We start from the raw sequence: 17371 nt of genomic DNA, 5'->3' as shown, positions 1-17371 counted from the left end.
ACTCTTTATCTCAAATTTGATATTTTAGAGCACTAATGCATGTCTCCATTTGGGTTTAGTGGAAGATACAACCTCCCTCTGTGGCCAGGGGCAGAAGGTGTTTCAGTGGTGGTACCCTACCCTGGCTGCAGCTGTGTATCAGTGCCCTCACCTGCTGCAGCTCACAGCCAGATAAGAAATGGCATCATTTGCAGAGCTACAGGATGGCAGCACTGTTGCTCTGCCCCAGCCCCTTTAGCTGCCAGGAATGAATCAGCAAAGCCAGAAGTGAGCCCAGAGAGATGGAGCCCTGCTTGGAGCCAAGTCTGACAACTTTTTTCTTTTTTCTTGCTGCAGGAAATTCCGTTGTGACTATTTAAAACAGTAGCTGCAGTGCTACTGACTACAAAGTACAGAACCATCTCTAGCTTCTTCTCCAGAACAGCAAGTCACAGCCACTAATTAAGGGTGAGGAAAAAGGCTTTCAAGGAAAAATTAGTATAAGAATTAGGGGCTGGATACAAGGAATAATTTAATCTGAGGGATGGATGGGAAGTATGATATATACTATCACCTAGTATAGGTCAGGTTGTGGGAATGTTTTTGTGTGGTGGTGATGATGGAAGAGGTCTCTATTTTAAATGTCTTTTGCAAATGTAGCTGTTGCATCTTTTTATCACAGTAAGCTTTCTGCAAGCAGTTTTTCATTTATGCTGATTATAAACTCACGGCCTTACTCTACAATCCTCCTCTGAAAAAGGATATAGCAATGGGGCTTGGCTACAGAATGCAGAGACCATTCCCTTTCTCCCTTCTTAAAATTAGTTTCTTGAGCATTTGCTGGCTCCCACAGGCACTATCGGGGAAAGAAAGAAAACTCTTGACAGGACGAGGGATTCTTTCTTCACTGGTGGGTGCTGGGAGCCTCCTACAGACCCAAGGCACTCTCAGCGCTCGCCACGGGAACTCTGCTCCCTCCAGCGGAAACCTCGATAGGAAATCTGTTGCTCTGTTACGAAGGAAAACCGTGCGAAACTACAACTTTTACACTGCTGTTAAGTCACTAGAGGGCAATCTCGCTCTCAAAAACGCGCACCTCACATTCAGGATCTTGCTCTCAGAATCGGGATCCTGTTCGTTTTCATCGGACTGAAAAGCAAATGATCCCAATAAATTCACCTCTAAATCCCGTTGCCAAAAAGGAGGGAAGACAAGGGACTAAGGGAGGGCCTTCTAATAAGTAGCAAGGCTCAGTTAGAAGAAAGCAAGTCCGTACGTTCTGGGAACCACTCCAAGGGAGAGAATATGAATTTACTGCTTTCTGCAGCAGGAGATGGGCCAGCAGCAATTCCCAGCAGCCTTGTTTCAGGGACAGCACCAAGAAGCAGAGAGCAGGAGGGTGCTGGGCAGGAGACAGCTACCACCCCACCTCTCTGTCCATGGGGCTGGGCTACGCACCTGCTGATGAGCCAACAACCGTGGCTTCAGCTCCCTGGCAACTCTCTTTCTCTTTCTCTCCTTTTTCTGCCCCAAGAAATATGTTCTCCAAGCACAGCTTTCTGATGTCGTTCCGTCAGTTTGGGTGGTCAGTCCTGACTTTGCATCACCTCTCCTTGACGTCATAGGCACCGTGTGTGCACAGTGCCCAGTACAGACCCTGTCCTCATGCTCCTCTTTGAGTTGAGTGACACTGAAGTCAGACTACCTTGCAAACCGTGTTCCTGGTGGAGCAGCCCTGCCCCTCTAGGGCATGGAGAGTTATAAATGAAACAACAAGCTAATTCTGCCAGCTTAGTAGATGTTTCCCTCTCCACGAATGCTAGGGTTGCTGTTTTTAAGGATAAGCATTGCTTTTTTATAGAGTCATAGATTGGCTTGGGTTGGAAGGGGTCTCAAAGGTTATCTAGTTCCAATAGGGCAGGAATAGGGCACCCAAAGCTTCTCTGGGTAGCCTGTTTTATTCCTGGCAGCCTAATTTATTCCTTTTATTCCTGGCAGCTAAAGGGGCCAGGGCAGAGCAACAGTGCTGCCATCCTGTAGCTCTGCAAATGATGCCATTTCTTATCTGGCTGTGAGCTGCAGCAGGTGAGGGCCTTGATACACAGCTGCAGCCAGGGTAGGGTACCACCACTGAAACACCTCATGATGCAGGTGTTAGTTCCGTTGTGCTCCAGGAAACACCTTTTGGTCAGAGCTTGGCTTTGAAGGCATCTCTGGGTGGGTGATGAGGAATGCACAGATCCTACTGGCACCAAGACTGTTGAGAGAGTGCAGGATATGTTTTCCACGGAAAAGATCCTCTAGCATCCCCTAGAAACCTCACAAATAAAAATTACAAGGAAACATACCAAGGAAAGAATTAATCAGACTGAGAGGCTTTATAGCAATTAGAAGAAAGAATGGCATCTTCTCATCATCCAGCTCTCCTGAATGGTGATAATTACCATTTGCACAATTCTGGTGTGTGCCAGTTAGAGTTTTCTGGATTAAAATGCTAAATGTATTCTTGTATTCTTGTTTCTTTCCTTAGAGAAGCTACTCTTGGTCTTGGGCACCTGCACAAGTCAACAGCTCAAAGAAATGTACTTCTTCTTGTCAGCAGGGCAGCGCTTTGCATTGCAGGGCCATCTGATTCCAAGCTAGGAACCAGTTGCCTCTGGCTCATCACTTATTTGCTCTTGCCTTGGAGGAGATGGGTACCATTTGTACTGCAGCAAACCAGGCCAAGCCAAATTTCTTCTGCTGCAGCTTCAGCAGCCAATACAGCACCAGCATGGCTGGTAATGATATGAAAAGACAACACCAATCAGAAGACTATTTTTTAAAATACTTCTAGCAAACAGAATTTTTAAGGAAATGAACATGGATTCCTGTTGATCCCATTTTAAGCAGGTGAGAAAACCAGATTAAGAGTGATCTCATCGGTCACTGAATCCCATCATCTGCTCTTTCTGATCCTTATCTGCAAATGAACCAAGAGCTGTTTCAAAGGCCTCCAGATACTCAGCCCCCGCTTCTTCAGCAGACAGTTTCAGGTCTGCACAGATCATCGGGAGCTTTCTTTGAACTTTCAGCCCGAATCCATTCAACAGCCAGCATTGCGGTTTTGCACCAATACAGACTCAAGTTGCCATTCTTCCTCCATAGGGTTTGCTGCCTGTACAACCATCAGAGGAATAATCATAATCTCCCTTGTTTTAGCAGAGCATGACCAGATATGCCAACTCCTGAGGTCCCTTTTTCTCTGCTAAAATCTGTGTTCCAGCCTTGCTGTGCTCCTTTTTCAAGTGTAATTCACCTGAGTGGGAATAACTGGGGTGCTCTGCAAAGTTCTAGATGAGGTGTCTTCAGCACCTCCTGTAGTGGCTCGCCACTTAAACATGGGATGTGCTACCTCGGTTAGTACTGTGCTGAAAAGAACACCAAAGGGTCAAGTTCCCTTAAAGCATAACTGCAGCTTCAAAGGAGGAGCAGCTATCATCAATGATTTCCTTATTAAACCAGGTTAGGCTAGTTGAAAGGCAGGCCATGGTCCAGTTGTCTTTGAAGTGAACCAAATTTCCAAGGCTGTGAGCCAGCAGCTTCATCATCTCTGTGAGCCCTGAGCTCTGGCCAGAATTGATCTGTCTGTCCCAGCCTGTTCCTCTGTGTCCTCCCCAGCCCGCAGCAGTCTCAGGTCTATGCTTCTTCCCCACTTCTTCTCAACCCATTCGTGGACACCATCCCTCCTTGCAACACCCGTCTGGCTTGCTACGCCCAGGCTGAGGAGTTTGGCTGTTTTCTAGCTGTGTCATTAAAATATTGCAAGCTGGAGAGGCAAGAGATCAGTGACCAGAGCTAATGGCAGCAAAAAGGATTAAATGAACAATAGTTCTTGAGCGTAATTTATGAATGCCATTAACTGCTGAGAGAGAATTACATTATGACTGCAGTTCTGAGGGGGAAGGGTGGTTCTTATCTGGCAGGAAGAAAAAAAAAATAAGATTGATTGCATTTGGATTAACGAACAATGGTAATATTAATCTATCTTGGGCTGTTACGTTTAGATTAGGTCTAATAACAGCCGAACAAACAGACTGCATTTCCTGCATCTTGCCTTGGACGCCCATGGCCAGCGAGTGTTGTGTTGGTACATGGGACTGCGCCCATGCAGCATGCACTGCCCTGCCTAGCAGACCATGGTTCTCTATCAAAACTCATGCAGAATGCAAGCTGTCCAATGCAGTGGTCTGCATTGATCAGGAGGACATCAGTTAGAGGAGTGTTTGGCTGGAGCCCCACAACCCAAGGATGGCAAGGAGCTAACCGCACCCTGGTCTGAAGTAGCATCTCCCTGCTTTGTTTCATAATCAATACAGCATCTCGTTAAATTGCTTAGCTTGGCATCTGGGACCATTTGTCATCACGTGATGTGAGGGATCCTAATCAGATTAAACCTCAGGATCATACTGTGGAGAGAGGGATTAGGCTGGAGAATAAAGCAAAAGCAATTTTGTGTGACAGTGCAGTGGCCTCTCCTTGGGGTGGAGGGGGCGTAGGAAGCCCCTGCGGGAGGGTTGATGTACTGGGGATTTATTTCACCAGCCCCCAGCTCAGTTGTGAGCGGAAGAGGTTCAGTACTGTTGAAGGAAATACAGCCCTGCATGGGGTTGGCTCACTCTGCTTTTCTTCCCAAATGGGACTAGGAGTGAGGATTTGCCTGGGGAAGGAAAACCCAGGGGATGTAGGGGCTGCCAAGAGCCAAAGCCATGCGTGCTGTGAAGCAGTACTTCTGGGTGGGGGATGCCCTGGGCACTGGCTGCTTAGTGCTGGAGCTAAAGCCAATTAGGGGGGTAAAATCTGTACAAAGCACGGCTTTTTCTCAGGGAAACTCCGGGTTCAGAGGAAGTGCAAGCATTCTCGTAGTCACATGCATGCCCCATCACCATCAGTGAAATCAGTGGGAATCTATAAATACACTCACTTGCAAAATGGGGCTAGGCTGACTCCTATCCCAAAAGAAGTAAACAGCTGTCAAAAAAGCAGAGATAATGTGTACATAAATTTTTTACAACTGTACCTAAGACAATTGCAAGCTCTGTTCTCTCACTCCCTGTTACTTGTCCTGGAGATACACTTAATGAATAATATATCCTTTCATCAGCTTGATCCTCTGTTGAGATATGGTGCCGTATTCCTTCCCCTTTGTCTGCTCTCCATTCCCGGGAGACTAGGCAGTCTAGGGCAGGAGCCTGGCATAGGAAGGATCTTCATTTTCATTGTGCTTCCTGAAGCTTAACAGAATACAAACCCGTAGAAAAACCTCAGAGTGAGGGCAGGAGAGGGGCAGGGGCAGAAACCTTGCTCCTGCTGGCTGAGCCTGCGTGGGTACAGCAATGTTCTGAGCGGGGGGGAATGCAGCTTTGAGACCTCAGAAGCTCCATGACAGCACATGCTCCCGGCAGCATTCCTGCTGACAAGGGAACAAAGACATCCCAGGCCTTGCCACAGGTTTTAATGAGATCATATGCAATATGGATATGATAGATAATGAACATAGGGATCTGAAACATAGGCTATATTTCCCTCCCTCGCTCTCTATGCGCACACAGGCACCATGTACTAGGAGCAGAGCCCATGCTCTCTTTCCCTGTGCCCCATGCTGTCAGTGAGATTGCAGACCCTATGAGCAAGGCAGGCATGAGGTGGAGGAGGCCAACCCAGTGGAAGGCCTCGGATCGCCTGCTGACTTTCTCAGACAAAACAGCCTGCCCCTGGGCACTCTCTGTTCCTGCATTAAAGGCTCTTAAGGCATTGATCCTGCAATAGCCCCCAGCACCAAGAGGCCCTGGTCTTTGTCACGTTCATGGGATCGCAGCATGGTTGCTTTTGTTTGCTAGGATTTAATGAGAGCAGAGATTTTCCAGGCAAAAAGAAGGACCACATCTCTGTTTAGATTATTTGATTTCTGTCTTTTACTGAGGAAACCACAGCAAAGGCTGCTCTTGGTGCTCTCAGACTGGATCTCTTTGAAACCTCACCTCACAATCAAAATAAGAAAACAGAAAGCAATGCTTCAATAAATAGTCACTGTTTACATCCCAAACCCATGTAGTTTATGAAAAACATGCTAGCATCCAAAACTGGTGTCTGCTTAGTGAGCTCTGCTTAACACGTGGTTAGTAAACAGGAGGGCACCAGGGTCTGTGTTTTTCAGAACAGGAAATATCTCAAAATCAAGAAATTTTGGCAAAACTCCATAGTTCTCATACAACATAAAGCAGCATTGGCAGAGCCCTGGCATGCAATTCCCCTGTGCCCCAAAAGCTGCAGGCATGCCTTTTGGAGGGGCTGATCTGTTATCACAGCATCACAGAATTACAGGGAGGGACCTCAAGGATCACAAATCTCCAACCCCTCTGCCACATGCAGGGCCACCAACCTCCCCATTTAATACCAGACCAGGCTGCCCAGGGCCCCATCCAACCTGGCCTTGAAAACCTCCAGTGATGGGGCATCCACAGCCTCTCTGGACAGCCTGTTCCAGCACCTCACCACTCTCACAGTAAAGAACTTCTGCCTAAATCTTCCCTCCTTCAACTTAAAACCATTTCCCCTTGTCCTGCTGTTATCTACCTTTTCAAACGATTGACTCCTCTCCTGTTTATAGGTAATGGTATCTGCAAACTGCCTGTGTTGAGCCTAGGGGGAAATTTTGCACAGAACTCCTTTCCTTTCTCTTTTCACAGAGAGACAAATCTGTAAGGAAAACTATTATGTCCCAAATTCTGGGGCTTAGCAGACAGAAACCTAATGTTAGCTCAGCAACTTTTAATACTAACATGGCTATGTGGGAACCGTAGACTGGTTCTTACCTGTGTACATCGGACACAGATCGATTTAAAATCACTCTGTAAGAGGCTGTAGCTATTGATTTTTTCTTTTTTCAGCAGTCTGCTTTTACAAGCTGGAAAAGCCCTGTAACAAAATCCTGGTCAAATGGAACGTGAGTGCCAGAAACACACTTGAAATGTTTGGGATATAAGGTACAAGCTAGTACGCTGGGAGAAGATAACCATTAAAATCACCTCTTTTTCTTCCTTCCATTTCAAAGATTTACAGAATCAGGAAGGTTGGAAAAGACTGCTAAGATAATCTAGTCCAACCATCAAATCATCCCCACCTTGCCCACTAAACACATCCCTCAGCGCCACATCTACATGTTTCCTGAACACCTCCATGAACAGTGACTTCACCACCTCCCTGGGCAGCTGTGTCACTGCCTCACCACTTTTTTCTGAGAAGAATTTTTTCCTAATATCCAGTGTAATCATTGAAAAAGACCAGTAACATCATCTAGTCCAACCATCATCCCCAAAAGCATTCCCAGACCCTCTACTCCCTGGCTATACTCAGTCAGGCTGATTGTGTGTGGCTGCATGTGGGATTGCTTGTCCAAGGGGCAGAGGATGGGAGAGGCTGCCCTTGCTGCCTGCTGGGCTTTGCTGACCTAAGAAACTCATCTCTGAGCCTGCGGCTGCTCCTGACTGCAGAGAAGCTGCTGCTGCTGATCGTGACACTGTGCTCCTCCCTCTGCTGTTATTCGATAATCTTAATGGATATGGGTTTCTATATTTGTCTGTTTGTTTGTTTATATTCTCCCCGGTGATTATGGATGCATCTCCTGTCAATTTGCAGGGCCCTGCCTGCGCAACAGATAGCATTTCTTATGCTTTGGATGGATGTAGACTGCTCCAAAAGTAATGCCTCCTATTTATTTCTATGGAGACTAGCTATGACAAATACAAAAAGCGCAATAACAGTATTTGATAGAGAAAATTCTCAGCTGAAAAAACAAAAAACAAAAAAACCCCACTATTTTTCAGCACTGTCACCACCATTAGCTGTGCACTTTCACCCATGATAAAAAGCAGAGGCGCCCCACTGCCGCTGTTGCCACTGGTGCTGAAATGCACCACCCACCACCTCACTGTGCTGACATCCACTGTTTGGTCTCCACAAACATTCAGCAAGTGTCAGTGACTGTCAGTGGAGGCATAGAGTAATTCAGTGATACCCCTTTGCTTCATCTGCACTTCCATACCAGACATCATTTTGTCAGAATGCCCCTCTGCTGCCATCTGTCACGTGGTAACCACACGTAATGGAATATTGGCGAGAAGGTCCAACCTCTACTGCCATCCTAAAAACATCCACTTCTGATGTCATGGGCCAAAATAATAAATTAGGAAGCATTACTTTTGGAGACGCCTCCGTTATTACATTTCATTGCTTTCTGGCTGTAAATGCAAGATCAACACGAGGGGAGCATCATCTCTGCTGCTGCCCTGACCTCAGCTGTCCAGGGCAGGAGTTGACTGACTGAAGTGATGACGTATCTCAGACGGAACTGTGAACTGTGAACTGTGCCACATTTACAAGTTTTTCTTCTCTAACCCAGACAGACAGCTGTAGCATTGGGCCTGCCATCGGCTGTCTGCCCGGAGACACAGCAGCAGTGTCTGCTGCATTTGGGCACCCTGCTGTCCCTCATAGTGATGGCTCCAGCAGCTCCAGCTCTGCCCAAGCCTTCCAGGAAAGGCCCTCACTCCTTCCTTCTCCTTCCTTCTCCTCCTGCGCTCCCTGACTTGGAAGGCTGTGTTGTCTGTATGTTGTCTACCAGCTGCTCCTCCCTGTCACTGCAGGCTGGTGCCTCACAGCCATGGATTTTAATGTAATATAAAGCTGCATGGTTGTTGCCGTTGTTTTTTCTTTTTGCCACCTGCTTTGATCCAAGCCTAATTTTTCCTCTGTGCTAGCTGTGCCAAGGTGAACAGGCAGGCTTCCCTTTGCAACAAGCACACCGGGTGCCCCCTATCCTTCTGCTGCCTGTGCCCCTCCTTGGCCAAGAACACAGTGTACCTGCTGAGTGCTGCACTCCTGCACTGCCTGCACTGTTCTCTTCCTCAATACAGCACTGAAACTCCGCTCCCTCCCCCTTCATTTAAATGAGTATGTTAGATTTATTGGGCAATGGAAAGTTTCCATTGCAAATGACTCAAATTACGTTGGAAACTGGAATATTTCTCAGCAGCCTTTCACGCTGCTCTCTCTTCTCTCCAGAACAGCTTCCAAACCCACTGAGAAGGGGGAGAAGGGGAGGGGCACAAATTTTGCTGCCCTTTCCCAAGACACCAGCACAGCTCCCAGCTTGCTGCCTCCATCTGCCAGTATGGGGTCTGGATGCAGCCAGGCACATGGGCCTCCATCACTCCTCCTCACGCCAGGTTTTCGTCTGGCCGATGAGGCGAACTGGCTCTGTCTTGTCACTGAGTGCCTCCTTAATGCTGTAATCAGATCTGCCAAGTCTAAGTTCCATCCTGTGCCCAGAGAGCAGTGCAGGAGGAACAGGGGTGTCCCAGCCCGGAGCAGTTGGGGGTGATGCTGTCTGAGACCTCATCTGTCTCAAAGAGTGTGCCTATAAATGGAATTATTTCAGAGCAGAGGAAAAGCATTCACCCTTCTTCCACACATGGTGTTACTTAGGGCAGAGCAGCGATTAACATTCAAACACCATTTGCATCCCAATTAATCGCTGGGCGAGGGCAGGCCCCGTGGCAGCAGGTCAGCCCGGCTCTGCCTCGGGGACATGTGAGACCTACGTGCCTGCAGTGCAGCCAGGCACACTGCTCCCAGTGTGACTCCTTGGTGGCCCTGGGGACATCGCCAAGCCTGGGATGGCAGCCAGGTGCCCATAGGAACCCTCCTGTACTCCACAGCACGGCCCCACAGCATGTTGCTTCCAGACGCAGGCTGCTGCAGAAGATGCTCATGGCTGGCGGCCGAGCCAGCCCCAGGGAGCCCAGAGCACTTGGCCTCTGGCTGATTGACACAATGACTCACATCACCCCATTTTTTCCCAAGAACAAGAGGCGTCACCGAGGCTGAGTCACTTGGGCCCCAGCGGTTTTATGCAAAGTGTGAGGAGCCATCTTGGCTCTGTCCCCAGTGGGAGCACAGCCGGCAGCCAAGGCTGGAGGGGTGGGACCAGCAGCAGTTCCATGCAGCATCACTGCTGGCACACCGCCTGCTGCAGCACGGCTGGAGGCTCGGTGCTGAAGGAGAGATGGACATGACCCTTCCATGCCCTCTGGGGGCTGGATTTCCACCATGATGAATGCGGAGCGAGAGGCTTCTGGATCAAACGCCGCTTTGCTGAAGTTCTGCAGGGAGATAGAGAGCAAGCTGCACCTTTTGATTTTCTCTCTCCCATCCCCAGAATGTTTGCTGTGCTCCCCTCAGTCTGCATCCCTATCTCTGCTTCCCACCAGGATTTTGTTTGTGGTACCTACAGGGAAACTCATAAATCCAGGTTATACCCCTCTGTTCTCGCTTGATAGCGATAATTTCTCCAAACAAATTCTTTGATTTATACTCTTTTGTACATCAAACCTCTGTCAACAATCGTAATTTCATGTAAATCGCTTCTGTGGTTTTCATATCAAATATTACTTCTCCAAACCATAAACAGAAGGGAGAGACTTTGCTCTTTGCTTTCAGCAGGACTGAAACCTGAAGGTGCAGGTGGCTGCATTACTCCAGCAAAGCCCCAGATCTTGCAGCCATGCAATTATGAAAAACACCCTGTTTTCATTTAAAAATAATAAAATACTTTTCCAGCCCTGGGCTGTGTGGGGGTGAAATGTCAAAAGAAAAAAAACAAGCCTACAACCTCAAATTTCTCAAACTAAGCAGCAAATAAAAACCCCTACAGTTTCCTTTCTAAAAGCCATGATTTTTTTTTTAGCCATCTTCATGACACTTTGGAATCTCGCATAGATTTTTTTCTTCCCCAAAAGCTGAAGAGTTGGCAATAAAAAGGAAGCTATTAATCCACCCATCAAGCAGTTCTGAAAATACAACCTGTGGCAAAGTAGCCGACATGGCTGGTGGTGCCAGGATGGCTGCATATACAGTGAGGGAGGAGCCTTCTATATTTAAAAGGCTAACATGGTGGTTTGAGCAGAAAATGAGACAAGTGAGATTGTTAATTAGGAATATAAGCTTCATTTCCTGCAGCTCTGGTACACATCATGTTTTTCTCCAGCCCTTGGCTTCCTCTCCACCTTGATTATTTCATCTTTTTTGTTCATCTTATATTAAATTACAAAGTCTTTGAACAAAAGCTTCATTGACGCCACAGAGCAGCATGGCCAGCTGCAATGCGCTTCTCTGCTCTCCAGATCCCTAAAAGTGCTCTTCAGTGACTGCCAGGACAGACTACAATGGCTTGCACAACTGCCTGATGGTACAATTTAATCTCAGGACACCATTTAATAGCAAAAGATCACCTGGCACCCCTGTCCTCAACCAGAAGCTGACATTTCTTTGAGGTACCTTCCAAAATTTTCCCATTCCCAGTGACACTGTGATGTTCTGCCTGTAAGAAGCCAAAATAGTTGACGCTGAAGATTTTAAAATCAAAGAATTTTGTAACTTGTAGGACTAAAAGAGCCGTATCAAAATTTGGAAGAACAAGAGCTGCTGTGTTGGTCTTGGCTTTCTGTTTGGAGCAGGAATTGCCTGAGGTCTCATTGGGAAGCCAGTCTCCATAAATCCAGTCCAATTTTGGCAAATCTGGGAGGCTTGGAAACTACAGATTATTTTTATATGGTCTTAATCATGCGGAAGTAGGAGGGTGGGAAGATGTTCGGTTCCAAGGCATTTGAGGGTTTCCTCATTGCTTACCAAGAGCCCAAGTTTCTCAGAACAGATGTTGCACCCTCTGCTGCATGTGAGCCCCTTAAGGGCAGTGCAGGGGTAGGCATGTGCCCATGCTTTGCGTCACTCACTGCTGAGGGCTTACAAGGCTGTGGGGAGGCAGGCAGTACTGGGACAGCCTGTTCTAGACAGAGATTGTCCTGTTCTTTACTTCTGGAGTGAATCTGGATTTTTTTCCTGTAGTTCCAAGGAACACAGTCACCCTTCCTCATGGGAGAACCATGCCTATCTTGTTGGTTGCAAAGTTGGGTGTGATGGATTTGGCAGCTAACACTGCAGAGATGACCGTGTGCTTGGAACACAATGCCCACTTTTCCAGTGTGGTCTATCCAGTATGTAGCCTAGTTGAGGCAAAACTGGGATCCTGCTGCACAGTCTGTGCAAGAGAAAAGCATGTGGGGTAGCAAGGGAGAGGAAAACATTCACCTCCCCTCTGTAGTGAGGCAGTGAAAGGGTGCTTGGGGCTCAGCGAGCAAGGGCAAAGACTGAATGTGAATAGTGCTGGAGAACTGAATGCTTGAGTGGGATCTGCTCATCTCAGGCTCCCTGTAGTGCTTCCAAATACTATGCTGCACTATCAAGAATAGTAATTCCCTGGTGCAATAATGTTCTTTACCATGTTTTCTCTGGCTTCTTATGTTGCTCCACAGCTGAAAAATCATCCTGCAGTAGCCAGAGAGGTGGTTCTCCATCAGAGGCCCTTTACCCTGAATGCCAACCACCTGTAATGCTTTGCACTCCACCTGCAGCCTTACAATTCCTCCCTTCAGTAATTCAGCATGCGCTCAGCAGAGACTTGGCTGCCATCCCTGGGGACTTTGCCTCCTGGCATCAGGCAGAGTGGGTGCTACCCCTTCTTTTCCTTGGGAGTGGGCTCACCCCAGCAACCACCAGCAGTACTGCCAGCCCCATCCAAATCCCACTACCTCCATCTTCCTACAAATGGAGGTACTGAGCTGATCTGCCTTCTGTTGTCCTCTCTGTCCTCTGACTCCTTTGCAGAGTGAAAGGCTCTGTTGTTCCTGGTGCTGGGCATTGCTTTCCAGGTGTACAAAGCCCGCATTAAGGGAGGGCTGCTTATCTCCTGACCTGTGATGGAGACGGCAGTGTGTCCTTGGTTATGTCTGGGTCTGTGCACCATGCCTGAACATGATTGTCTGAGGGTATGTGATAAGATAGCAAGAAACAAGCAGCAGGTACAGGTAATCACAGGTGAGGGAAGACCAAAAATAGGCTGAAAATCTCATCTATCCCCAGGCTGATATCTAGCAGCGAGCTGGGCACTGCTGCAGTGTGGAGCTAAATCCTAAATGCGGGTGGTCAGAGGAGGATTTAGCACTAGAGAAGATGGGTGGGTGCTAAGGGTTACCCCAGGGGAGAAGCTAGAGAACAAAGGATGCTTGGGAAGGGTGCAGGAAATGGGTGCCTTCCTTAGAGATAGGGCGCCCAGCACAGGGCTTGCTCTAGCGTGGACATCACCACCAGTCTGGGCTGTGTTTGTGACTCTTTCTGCAGTAGTTTTCCACTGGGGTGTATGTGTAAGGCTGGTTATTTTCCAGAAAGTAAGACAGAAATACTGACATCTTCCAGGACCCCCTGGCCATCAGCTGGTGGAGATGACTCATTTATATCTAGTTTTGGGTGCTGCACCTGCCTTTCCTTTCTCTCTCCACCGGCAGAAGCGCTGCATACACACACACTGCCAGCACTGCCAGCCTTCCTGGCCTTCTCTGTCCCCATGGGTGGCACATGGCCATGCAGGGGGGAAAGAGGTGGCCTTCTCCACCCCAGTAGCATCCCCAGAGCCTCCTCCAGCACCCGGTGACAAGCCCACAGAGAAATGGGTAAAGAGGGATAAGGGCTGGCAGAGCTGCAGGGAAAGTGGGCAGTAGCACTTATTGGCCCCACAGGACAGGGCTCCTGGCCAGGCAGCCTGCCCTCCTCCTGCCTCCTTGGCCGCATCCACACTGCAGACAGCCGCTGCTTTCAGCACTGAGACCCACCCAGCACGGCCGCACTCATTTATAGATGGTTGTCTGCCCTTGGCTGTCTTACAACATGTTGTAGGGAAAACTTCCATGAAAGAAGTCTTTTTTTTTAAAAAAGGTGACCTGCACAAGCCCAAAACCAACAGCCTAGAAATGCAGGCTCATTAACCTCTCCTAGCATAATGAGGAGAGAAAGTACGTAGGTTCTCTTTGAAAGTAACACCTCCTATTTATTTTCTTGGAAAATACTACAAAGAACACAGTAACAGTATTTGATAGAGCAAATTCTCAGCTACAAAACACTGTTTTTCAACATTGTCACCATCTTAGCTGTGCATGTTCACCAGGCATGAACAAGAGCCTGCATGCCATGCTCATAAAAATCTGCACCCCATTGCTGCTGTGCCCTCTGCTAAAACACACTACCCACCACCTCACTCTGCTGACATCCACTGTTTGGCCTCCATAAATGTTTTGAGAGTGTCGATGAATGTCAGTGGGGGCCATTTTTGTGCATGGAGGAACTGAGTGACACCCCTTTGCTTCATCCACACTTCCATGTCAGACATCATTTTGTCAGACTGCCCTTCTGCTGCCATTTGTTGCACAGCAACAACATGTAATGGAATATTGGTGGGAAGGTTCAGCCTCCGCTGCCGTACCTCCAACATCTGCTTCTGACACTGTAGGACAGTTAAGTAGGAGGCAATACATTCAGAGCAGCCCTCATATAGTCCTCCCTCAGTCAGGAAATTTTGAGGGTGTTTCCTGGCTGGAGTGGTCTCTTGGACGTTACAGTCTCTAGGCTTTTGCTATAGGATAGAGCATATCAACCCTATTCCTCTTGGCCTCTTCTTCCTATTTTTCCGCAAGTCTCAGCCTCCAGTGAGGTTTACAGAGCCAGGTCCAGATAAACTGGCTGCCCAGAGAGGCTGTGGATGCCCCATCCCTGGAGGCATTCAAGGTCAGGTTGGATGGGGCTCCAAGCAGCCTGATCTAGTGGTTGGGAACCCTGCCCACGGCAGGATGTTGGAAAAAGATGATCTTAAAGGTCCTCTCCAACCTTATCCATTCTAAGACTCTATAATTTCAACACAGCCCCAGTCCTAACAAGAGCTGCTCACAGTGGTGCTGCCCACAGCAATCCTGGGCACATTTCCTCTTCCCTTCCTGGCTCTGAGGATGGGAAGCTGAAGCCATGGTGCTTGCAGTGACCCACCAGAGTCTGCTCATGGTTGCTTCCTGGAGATGTTGGCTCTATTCCTTGGGCCAATGGAAGGCTTTTGGCACGGGAGCCAAATCAGCAAATGGGAACATCCTCTTGCAAAGCGCAGTGACATCCTGCTATTGTTGGCACCTCTTGGCAAGGTTTGTTCAGCTGCTTTGGGCCTATTGACATCCTTGGGCTTTCATCAGCATGTCGGCATTGCCGTAAGGCACACGAGCTTCCTGACTCAGCACCCAAGGAAAGCCCTTTTCTCCTGTTTATGAGCAGGATGTGAAAGTAAAGGAAGTCAAAATACTACACAGGAATCCACTCCAGGCTTTAATCACTACTGTCACTGCTAGAAGATGTGGGGAATGCTGAAAAATAATTCCCATCCCTGTGTAATAGAATGCAGATGTTCAGGTTGTAATCTATCCAGACACCATGACCTCTTGGCTACTGGAAGACGAGCCCTCATCAAAACTCTAAAGCTAAAAAATACTGCCACCACAAGCCTTCAGTAAACGAGGATTGGCTTTGTGCATGGTTATGGGATGAGCAGCAGCTCCAACCTGGACTTTGGATGGGGCTGCATACTGCTATGTGCAAACAAGCAAGGATGGCTGCGGTGCCATGTCCTTGTGTCCCCACGAGCCCAGGTGTGCCACCCTGCAGGTGTACCACTGGGGAAGAATCAACTGGTGCCATCTCAGGTTTTAAGAAGCACAGGACTGAAGTGAGCCCTCCAGATGAGAATCACAGAATCAAAGGGGTTGGAAGAGACCTCAGGAGATCATCTAGTCCAACCCTTCATTGTCCAGTGTCTGCCCACTGTCTTCCCAGCCTGTATTAGCTGCCAGGTCAGGGTGCTATTCTCAGCTGAGTCCCACAGCAAATGCTTTTGCAGTGCTTTGCATCTTTCCCTATTCCTCCCTCCACTCTCTTGGACGCGCATGCTCTGCCAGCACAGACAGCTCTGGCAAATCCCAAAATAGCAGAGTTAGATAAATACAGAGGAAAGAGTTTACAAATTTCCAAGTGGGTGACAAACAGCCCTGCTTGCTGGAAAGAGGAGCTTTTTTTAACCAGGCTTTTTCTTCTGTCTGCAGATCCTTTCCTTGCACAAGACAGAAGACAGCTGATTTTTAAAGCAAAGTGGCGTGAAACTTGAAGATTGTCTGACAGAGAGAGAGAGAAAAAAAGTTTTTCTTTGTGGCAAAGACATTCCTGCAAGAGATTGAATGAGCTTAGCCTCAAGTTTCCTCTTTTGCAGATCCCTGGCTCTCAGCCTGCTGACTTCACATCCAAGCTTCTGGAAACGACATGGGCAGACAGTGCTGGGTGAGGGGTCCTCAGGTGAGTGTAGCAGGGACAGACATCACATGGGACAAGGGGGCAAGTGGGGCAGTCTACTTGGGACATGTCCCCATCTGCCCATGCTCTCAGAAGGGTGCAGCTGAGTTGGGACAGGACAAAAGAGGCTAGAACCATTCTCGTTTTCCTGACAAATCAGTTCTGCATGCTTGCAAATCCTGCAGCAGATCAGCCAAAAGTCCTTCCCAGGTCCCTGTGCTCTCAGTGGCTGGCACAGGGGATAAGGCTGCTGTGCCACATTACAATTGCAGCTCAGCTCTCCATGCCAACCCAGACCATGGAGGGGGTGCATACCGGAGATCATGCCAGTGCCTGTTTCAGATAGGGGATTGTTATCCTAAGGAAATGACCTCTGGTTTTCCAATATCTTTATTGGCAATGAAACAAAAATAACCCGGCCACTCTCAAGGCAGAACTAAATTTGCTGTAATTGCTTCACAGCTCCAAATACGCTGTGGCATCTTCCACATGCCTGCTTGGCATGATGCAGCCTCACCCCTGCCACCACTGCTCCCACACAGGTGGGGATGGCAAGGGAAGCAAGGCTCCTCCCTCAGATTACGTTTATTTTCTTCCCAGAAGAAAAAATAAAAATAAAAAATACTTTAAAATGGCCACAAGGGAAGGAAAACAGTTGGGTCGGGTTCAAACTGTTGAACAGTAAACAAACAAACAAAAAAAAAACAAAAAACCACTGCAAGTCTGAAGTGTATTATTTGATAGTTAAAAAACCACAAACTTTTGTCTCAGTCTCCTCCTTCTGCTCTCTCTCCCGTTAGTTTCTGGCTTTTCTCAAGCACCTCCCTTTGCTGTCACCACTCAAGAAGGTCACATGAACTCCATTTCATCTGTGTTTTGGCAGGGTGGTGAGAACAAACAGCAAAAAAAACAACAACAAAAAAAACAACTTTGGGAATCAGTTGGTGTGGCCAGCCAGTTGCTGGCTGCCTTTTAGAGCCTCTCACTCTCTGATCAGACCTCTGTGGCCAGAGGGAGCAAAGCAGTCTTCCAGCTGAGCACTGTGGGAGCAGAATGGTGTGTGCTCCTGTTGCCCCTCCTGTTG

General features: G+C 48.1%; 1 protein-coding gene across 1 annotated transcript in view; it reads left to right on the top strand.

Annotated features, from left to right (window-relative positions):
- The window catches only part of MAB21L3 (mab-21 like 3), a 36250-nt gene extending 19308 nt beyond the window's left edge, over positions 1–16942 (top strand). The window contains exon 7 of the mRNA XM_052666262.1: positions 16044–16942. Coding sequence (XP_052522222.1) covers positions 16044–16076 — 33 coding nt within the window. The 3' untranslated portion in view covers positions 16077–16942. The remainder of the gene's footprint in view (positions 1–16043) is intronic.
- Positions 16943–17371: the final 429 nt, after the last annotated feature.

The sequence above is a fragment of the Tympanuchus pallidicinctus genome, unplaced genomic scaffold (genome assembly GCF_026119805.1).
Source record: "Tympanuchus pallidicinctus isolate F22 unplaced genomic scaffold, pur_lepc_1.0 scaffold10, whole genome shotgun sequence".
Taxonomy (NCBI): Eukaryota; Metazoa; Chordata; class Aves; order Galliformes; family Phasianidae; genus Tympanuchus; species Tympanuchus pallidicinctus.
Note: the sequence above shows the minus strand (reverse complement) of the source record. Positions and strands in the feature narration are given on the sequence as shown.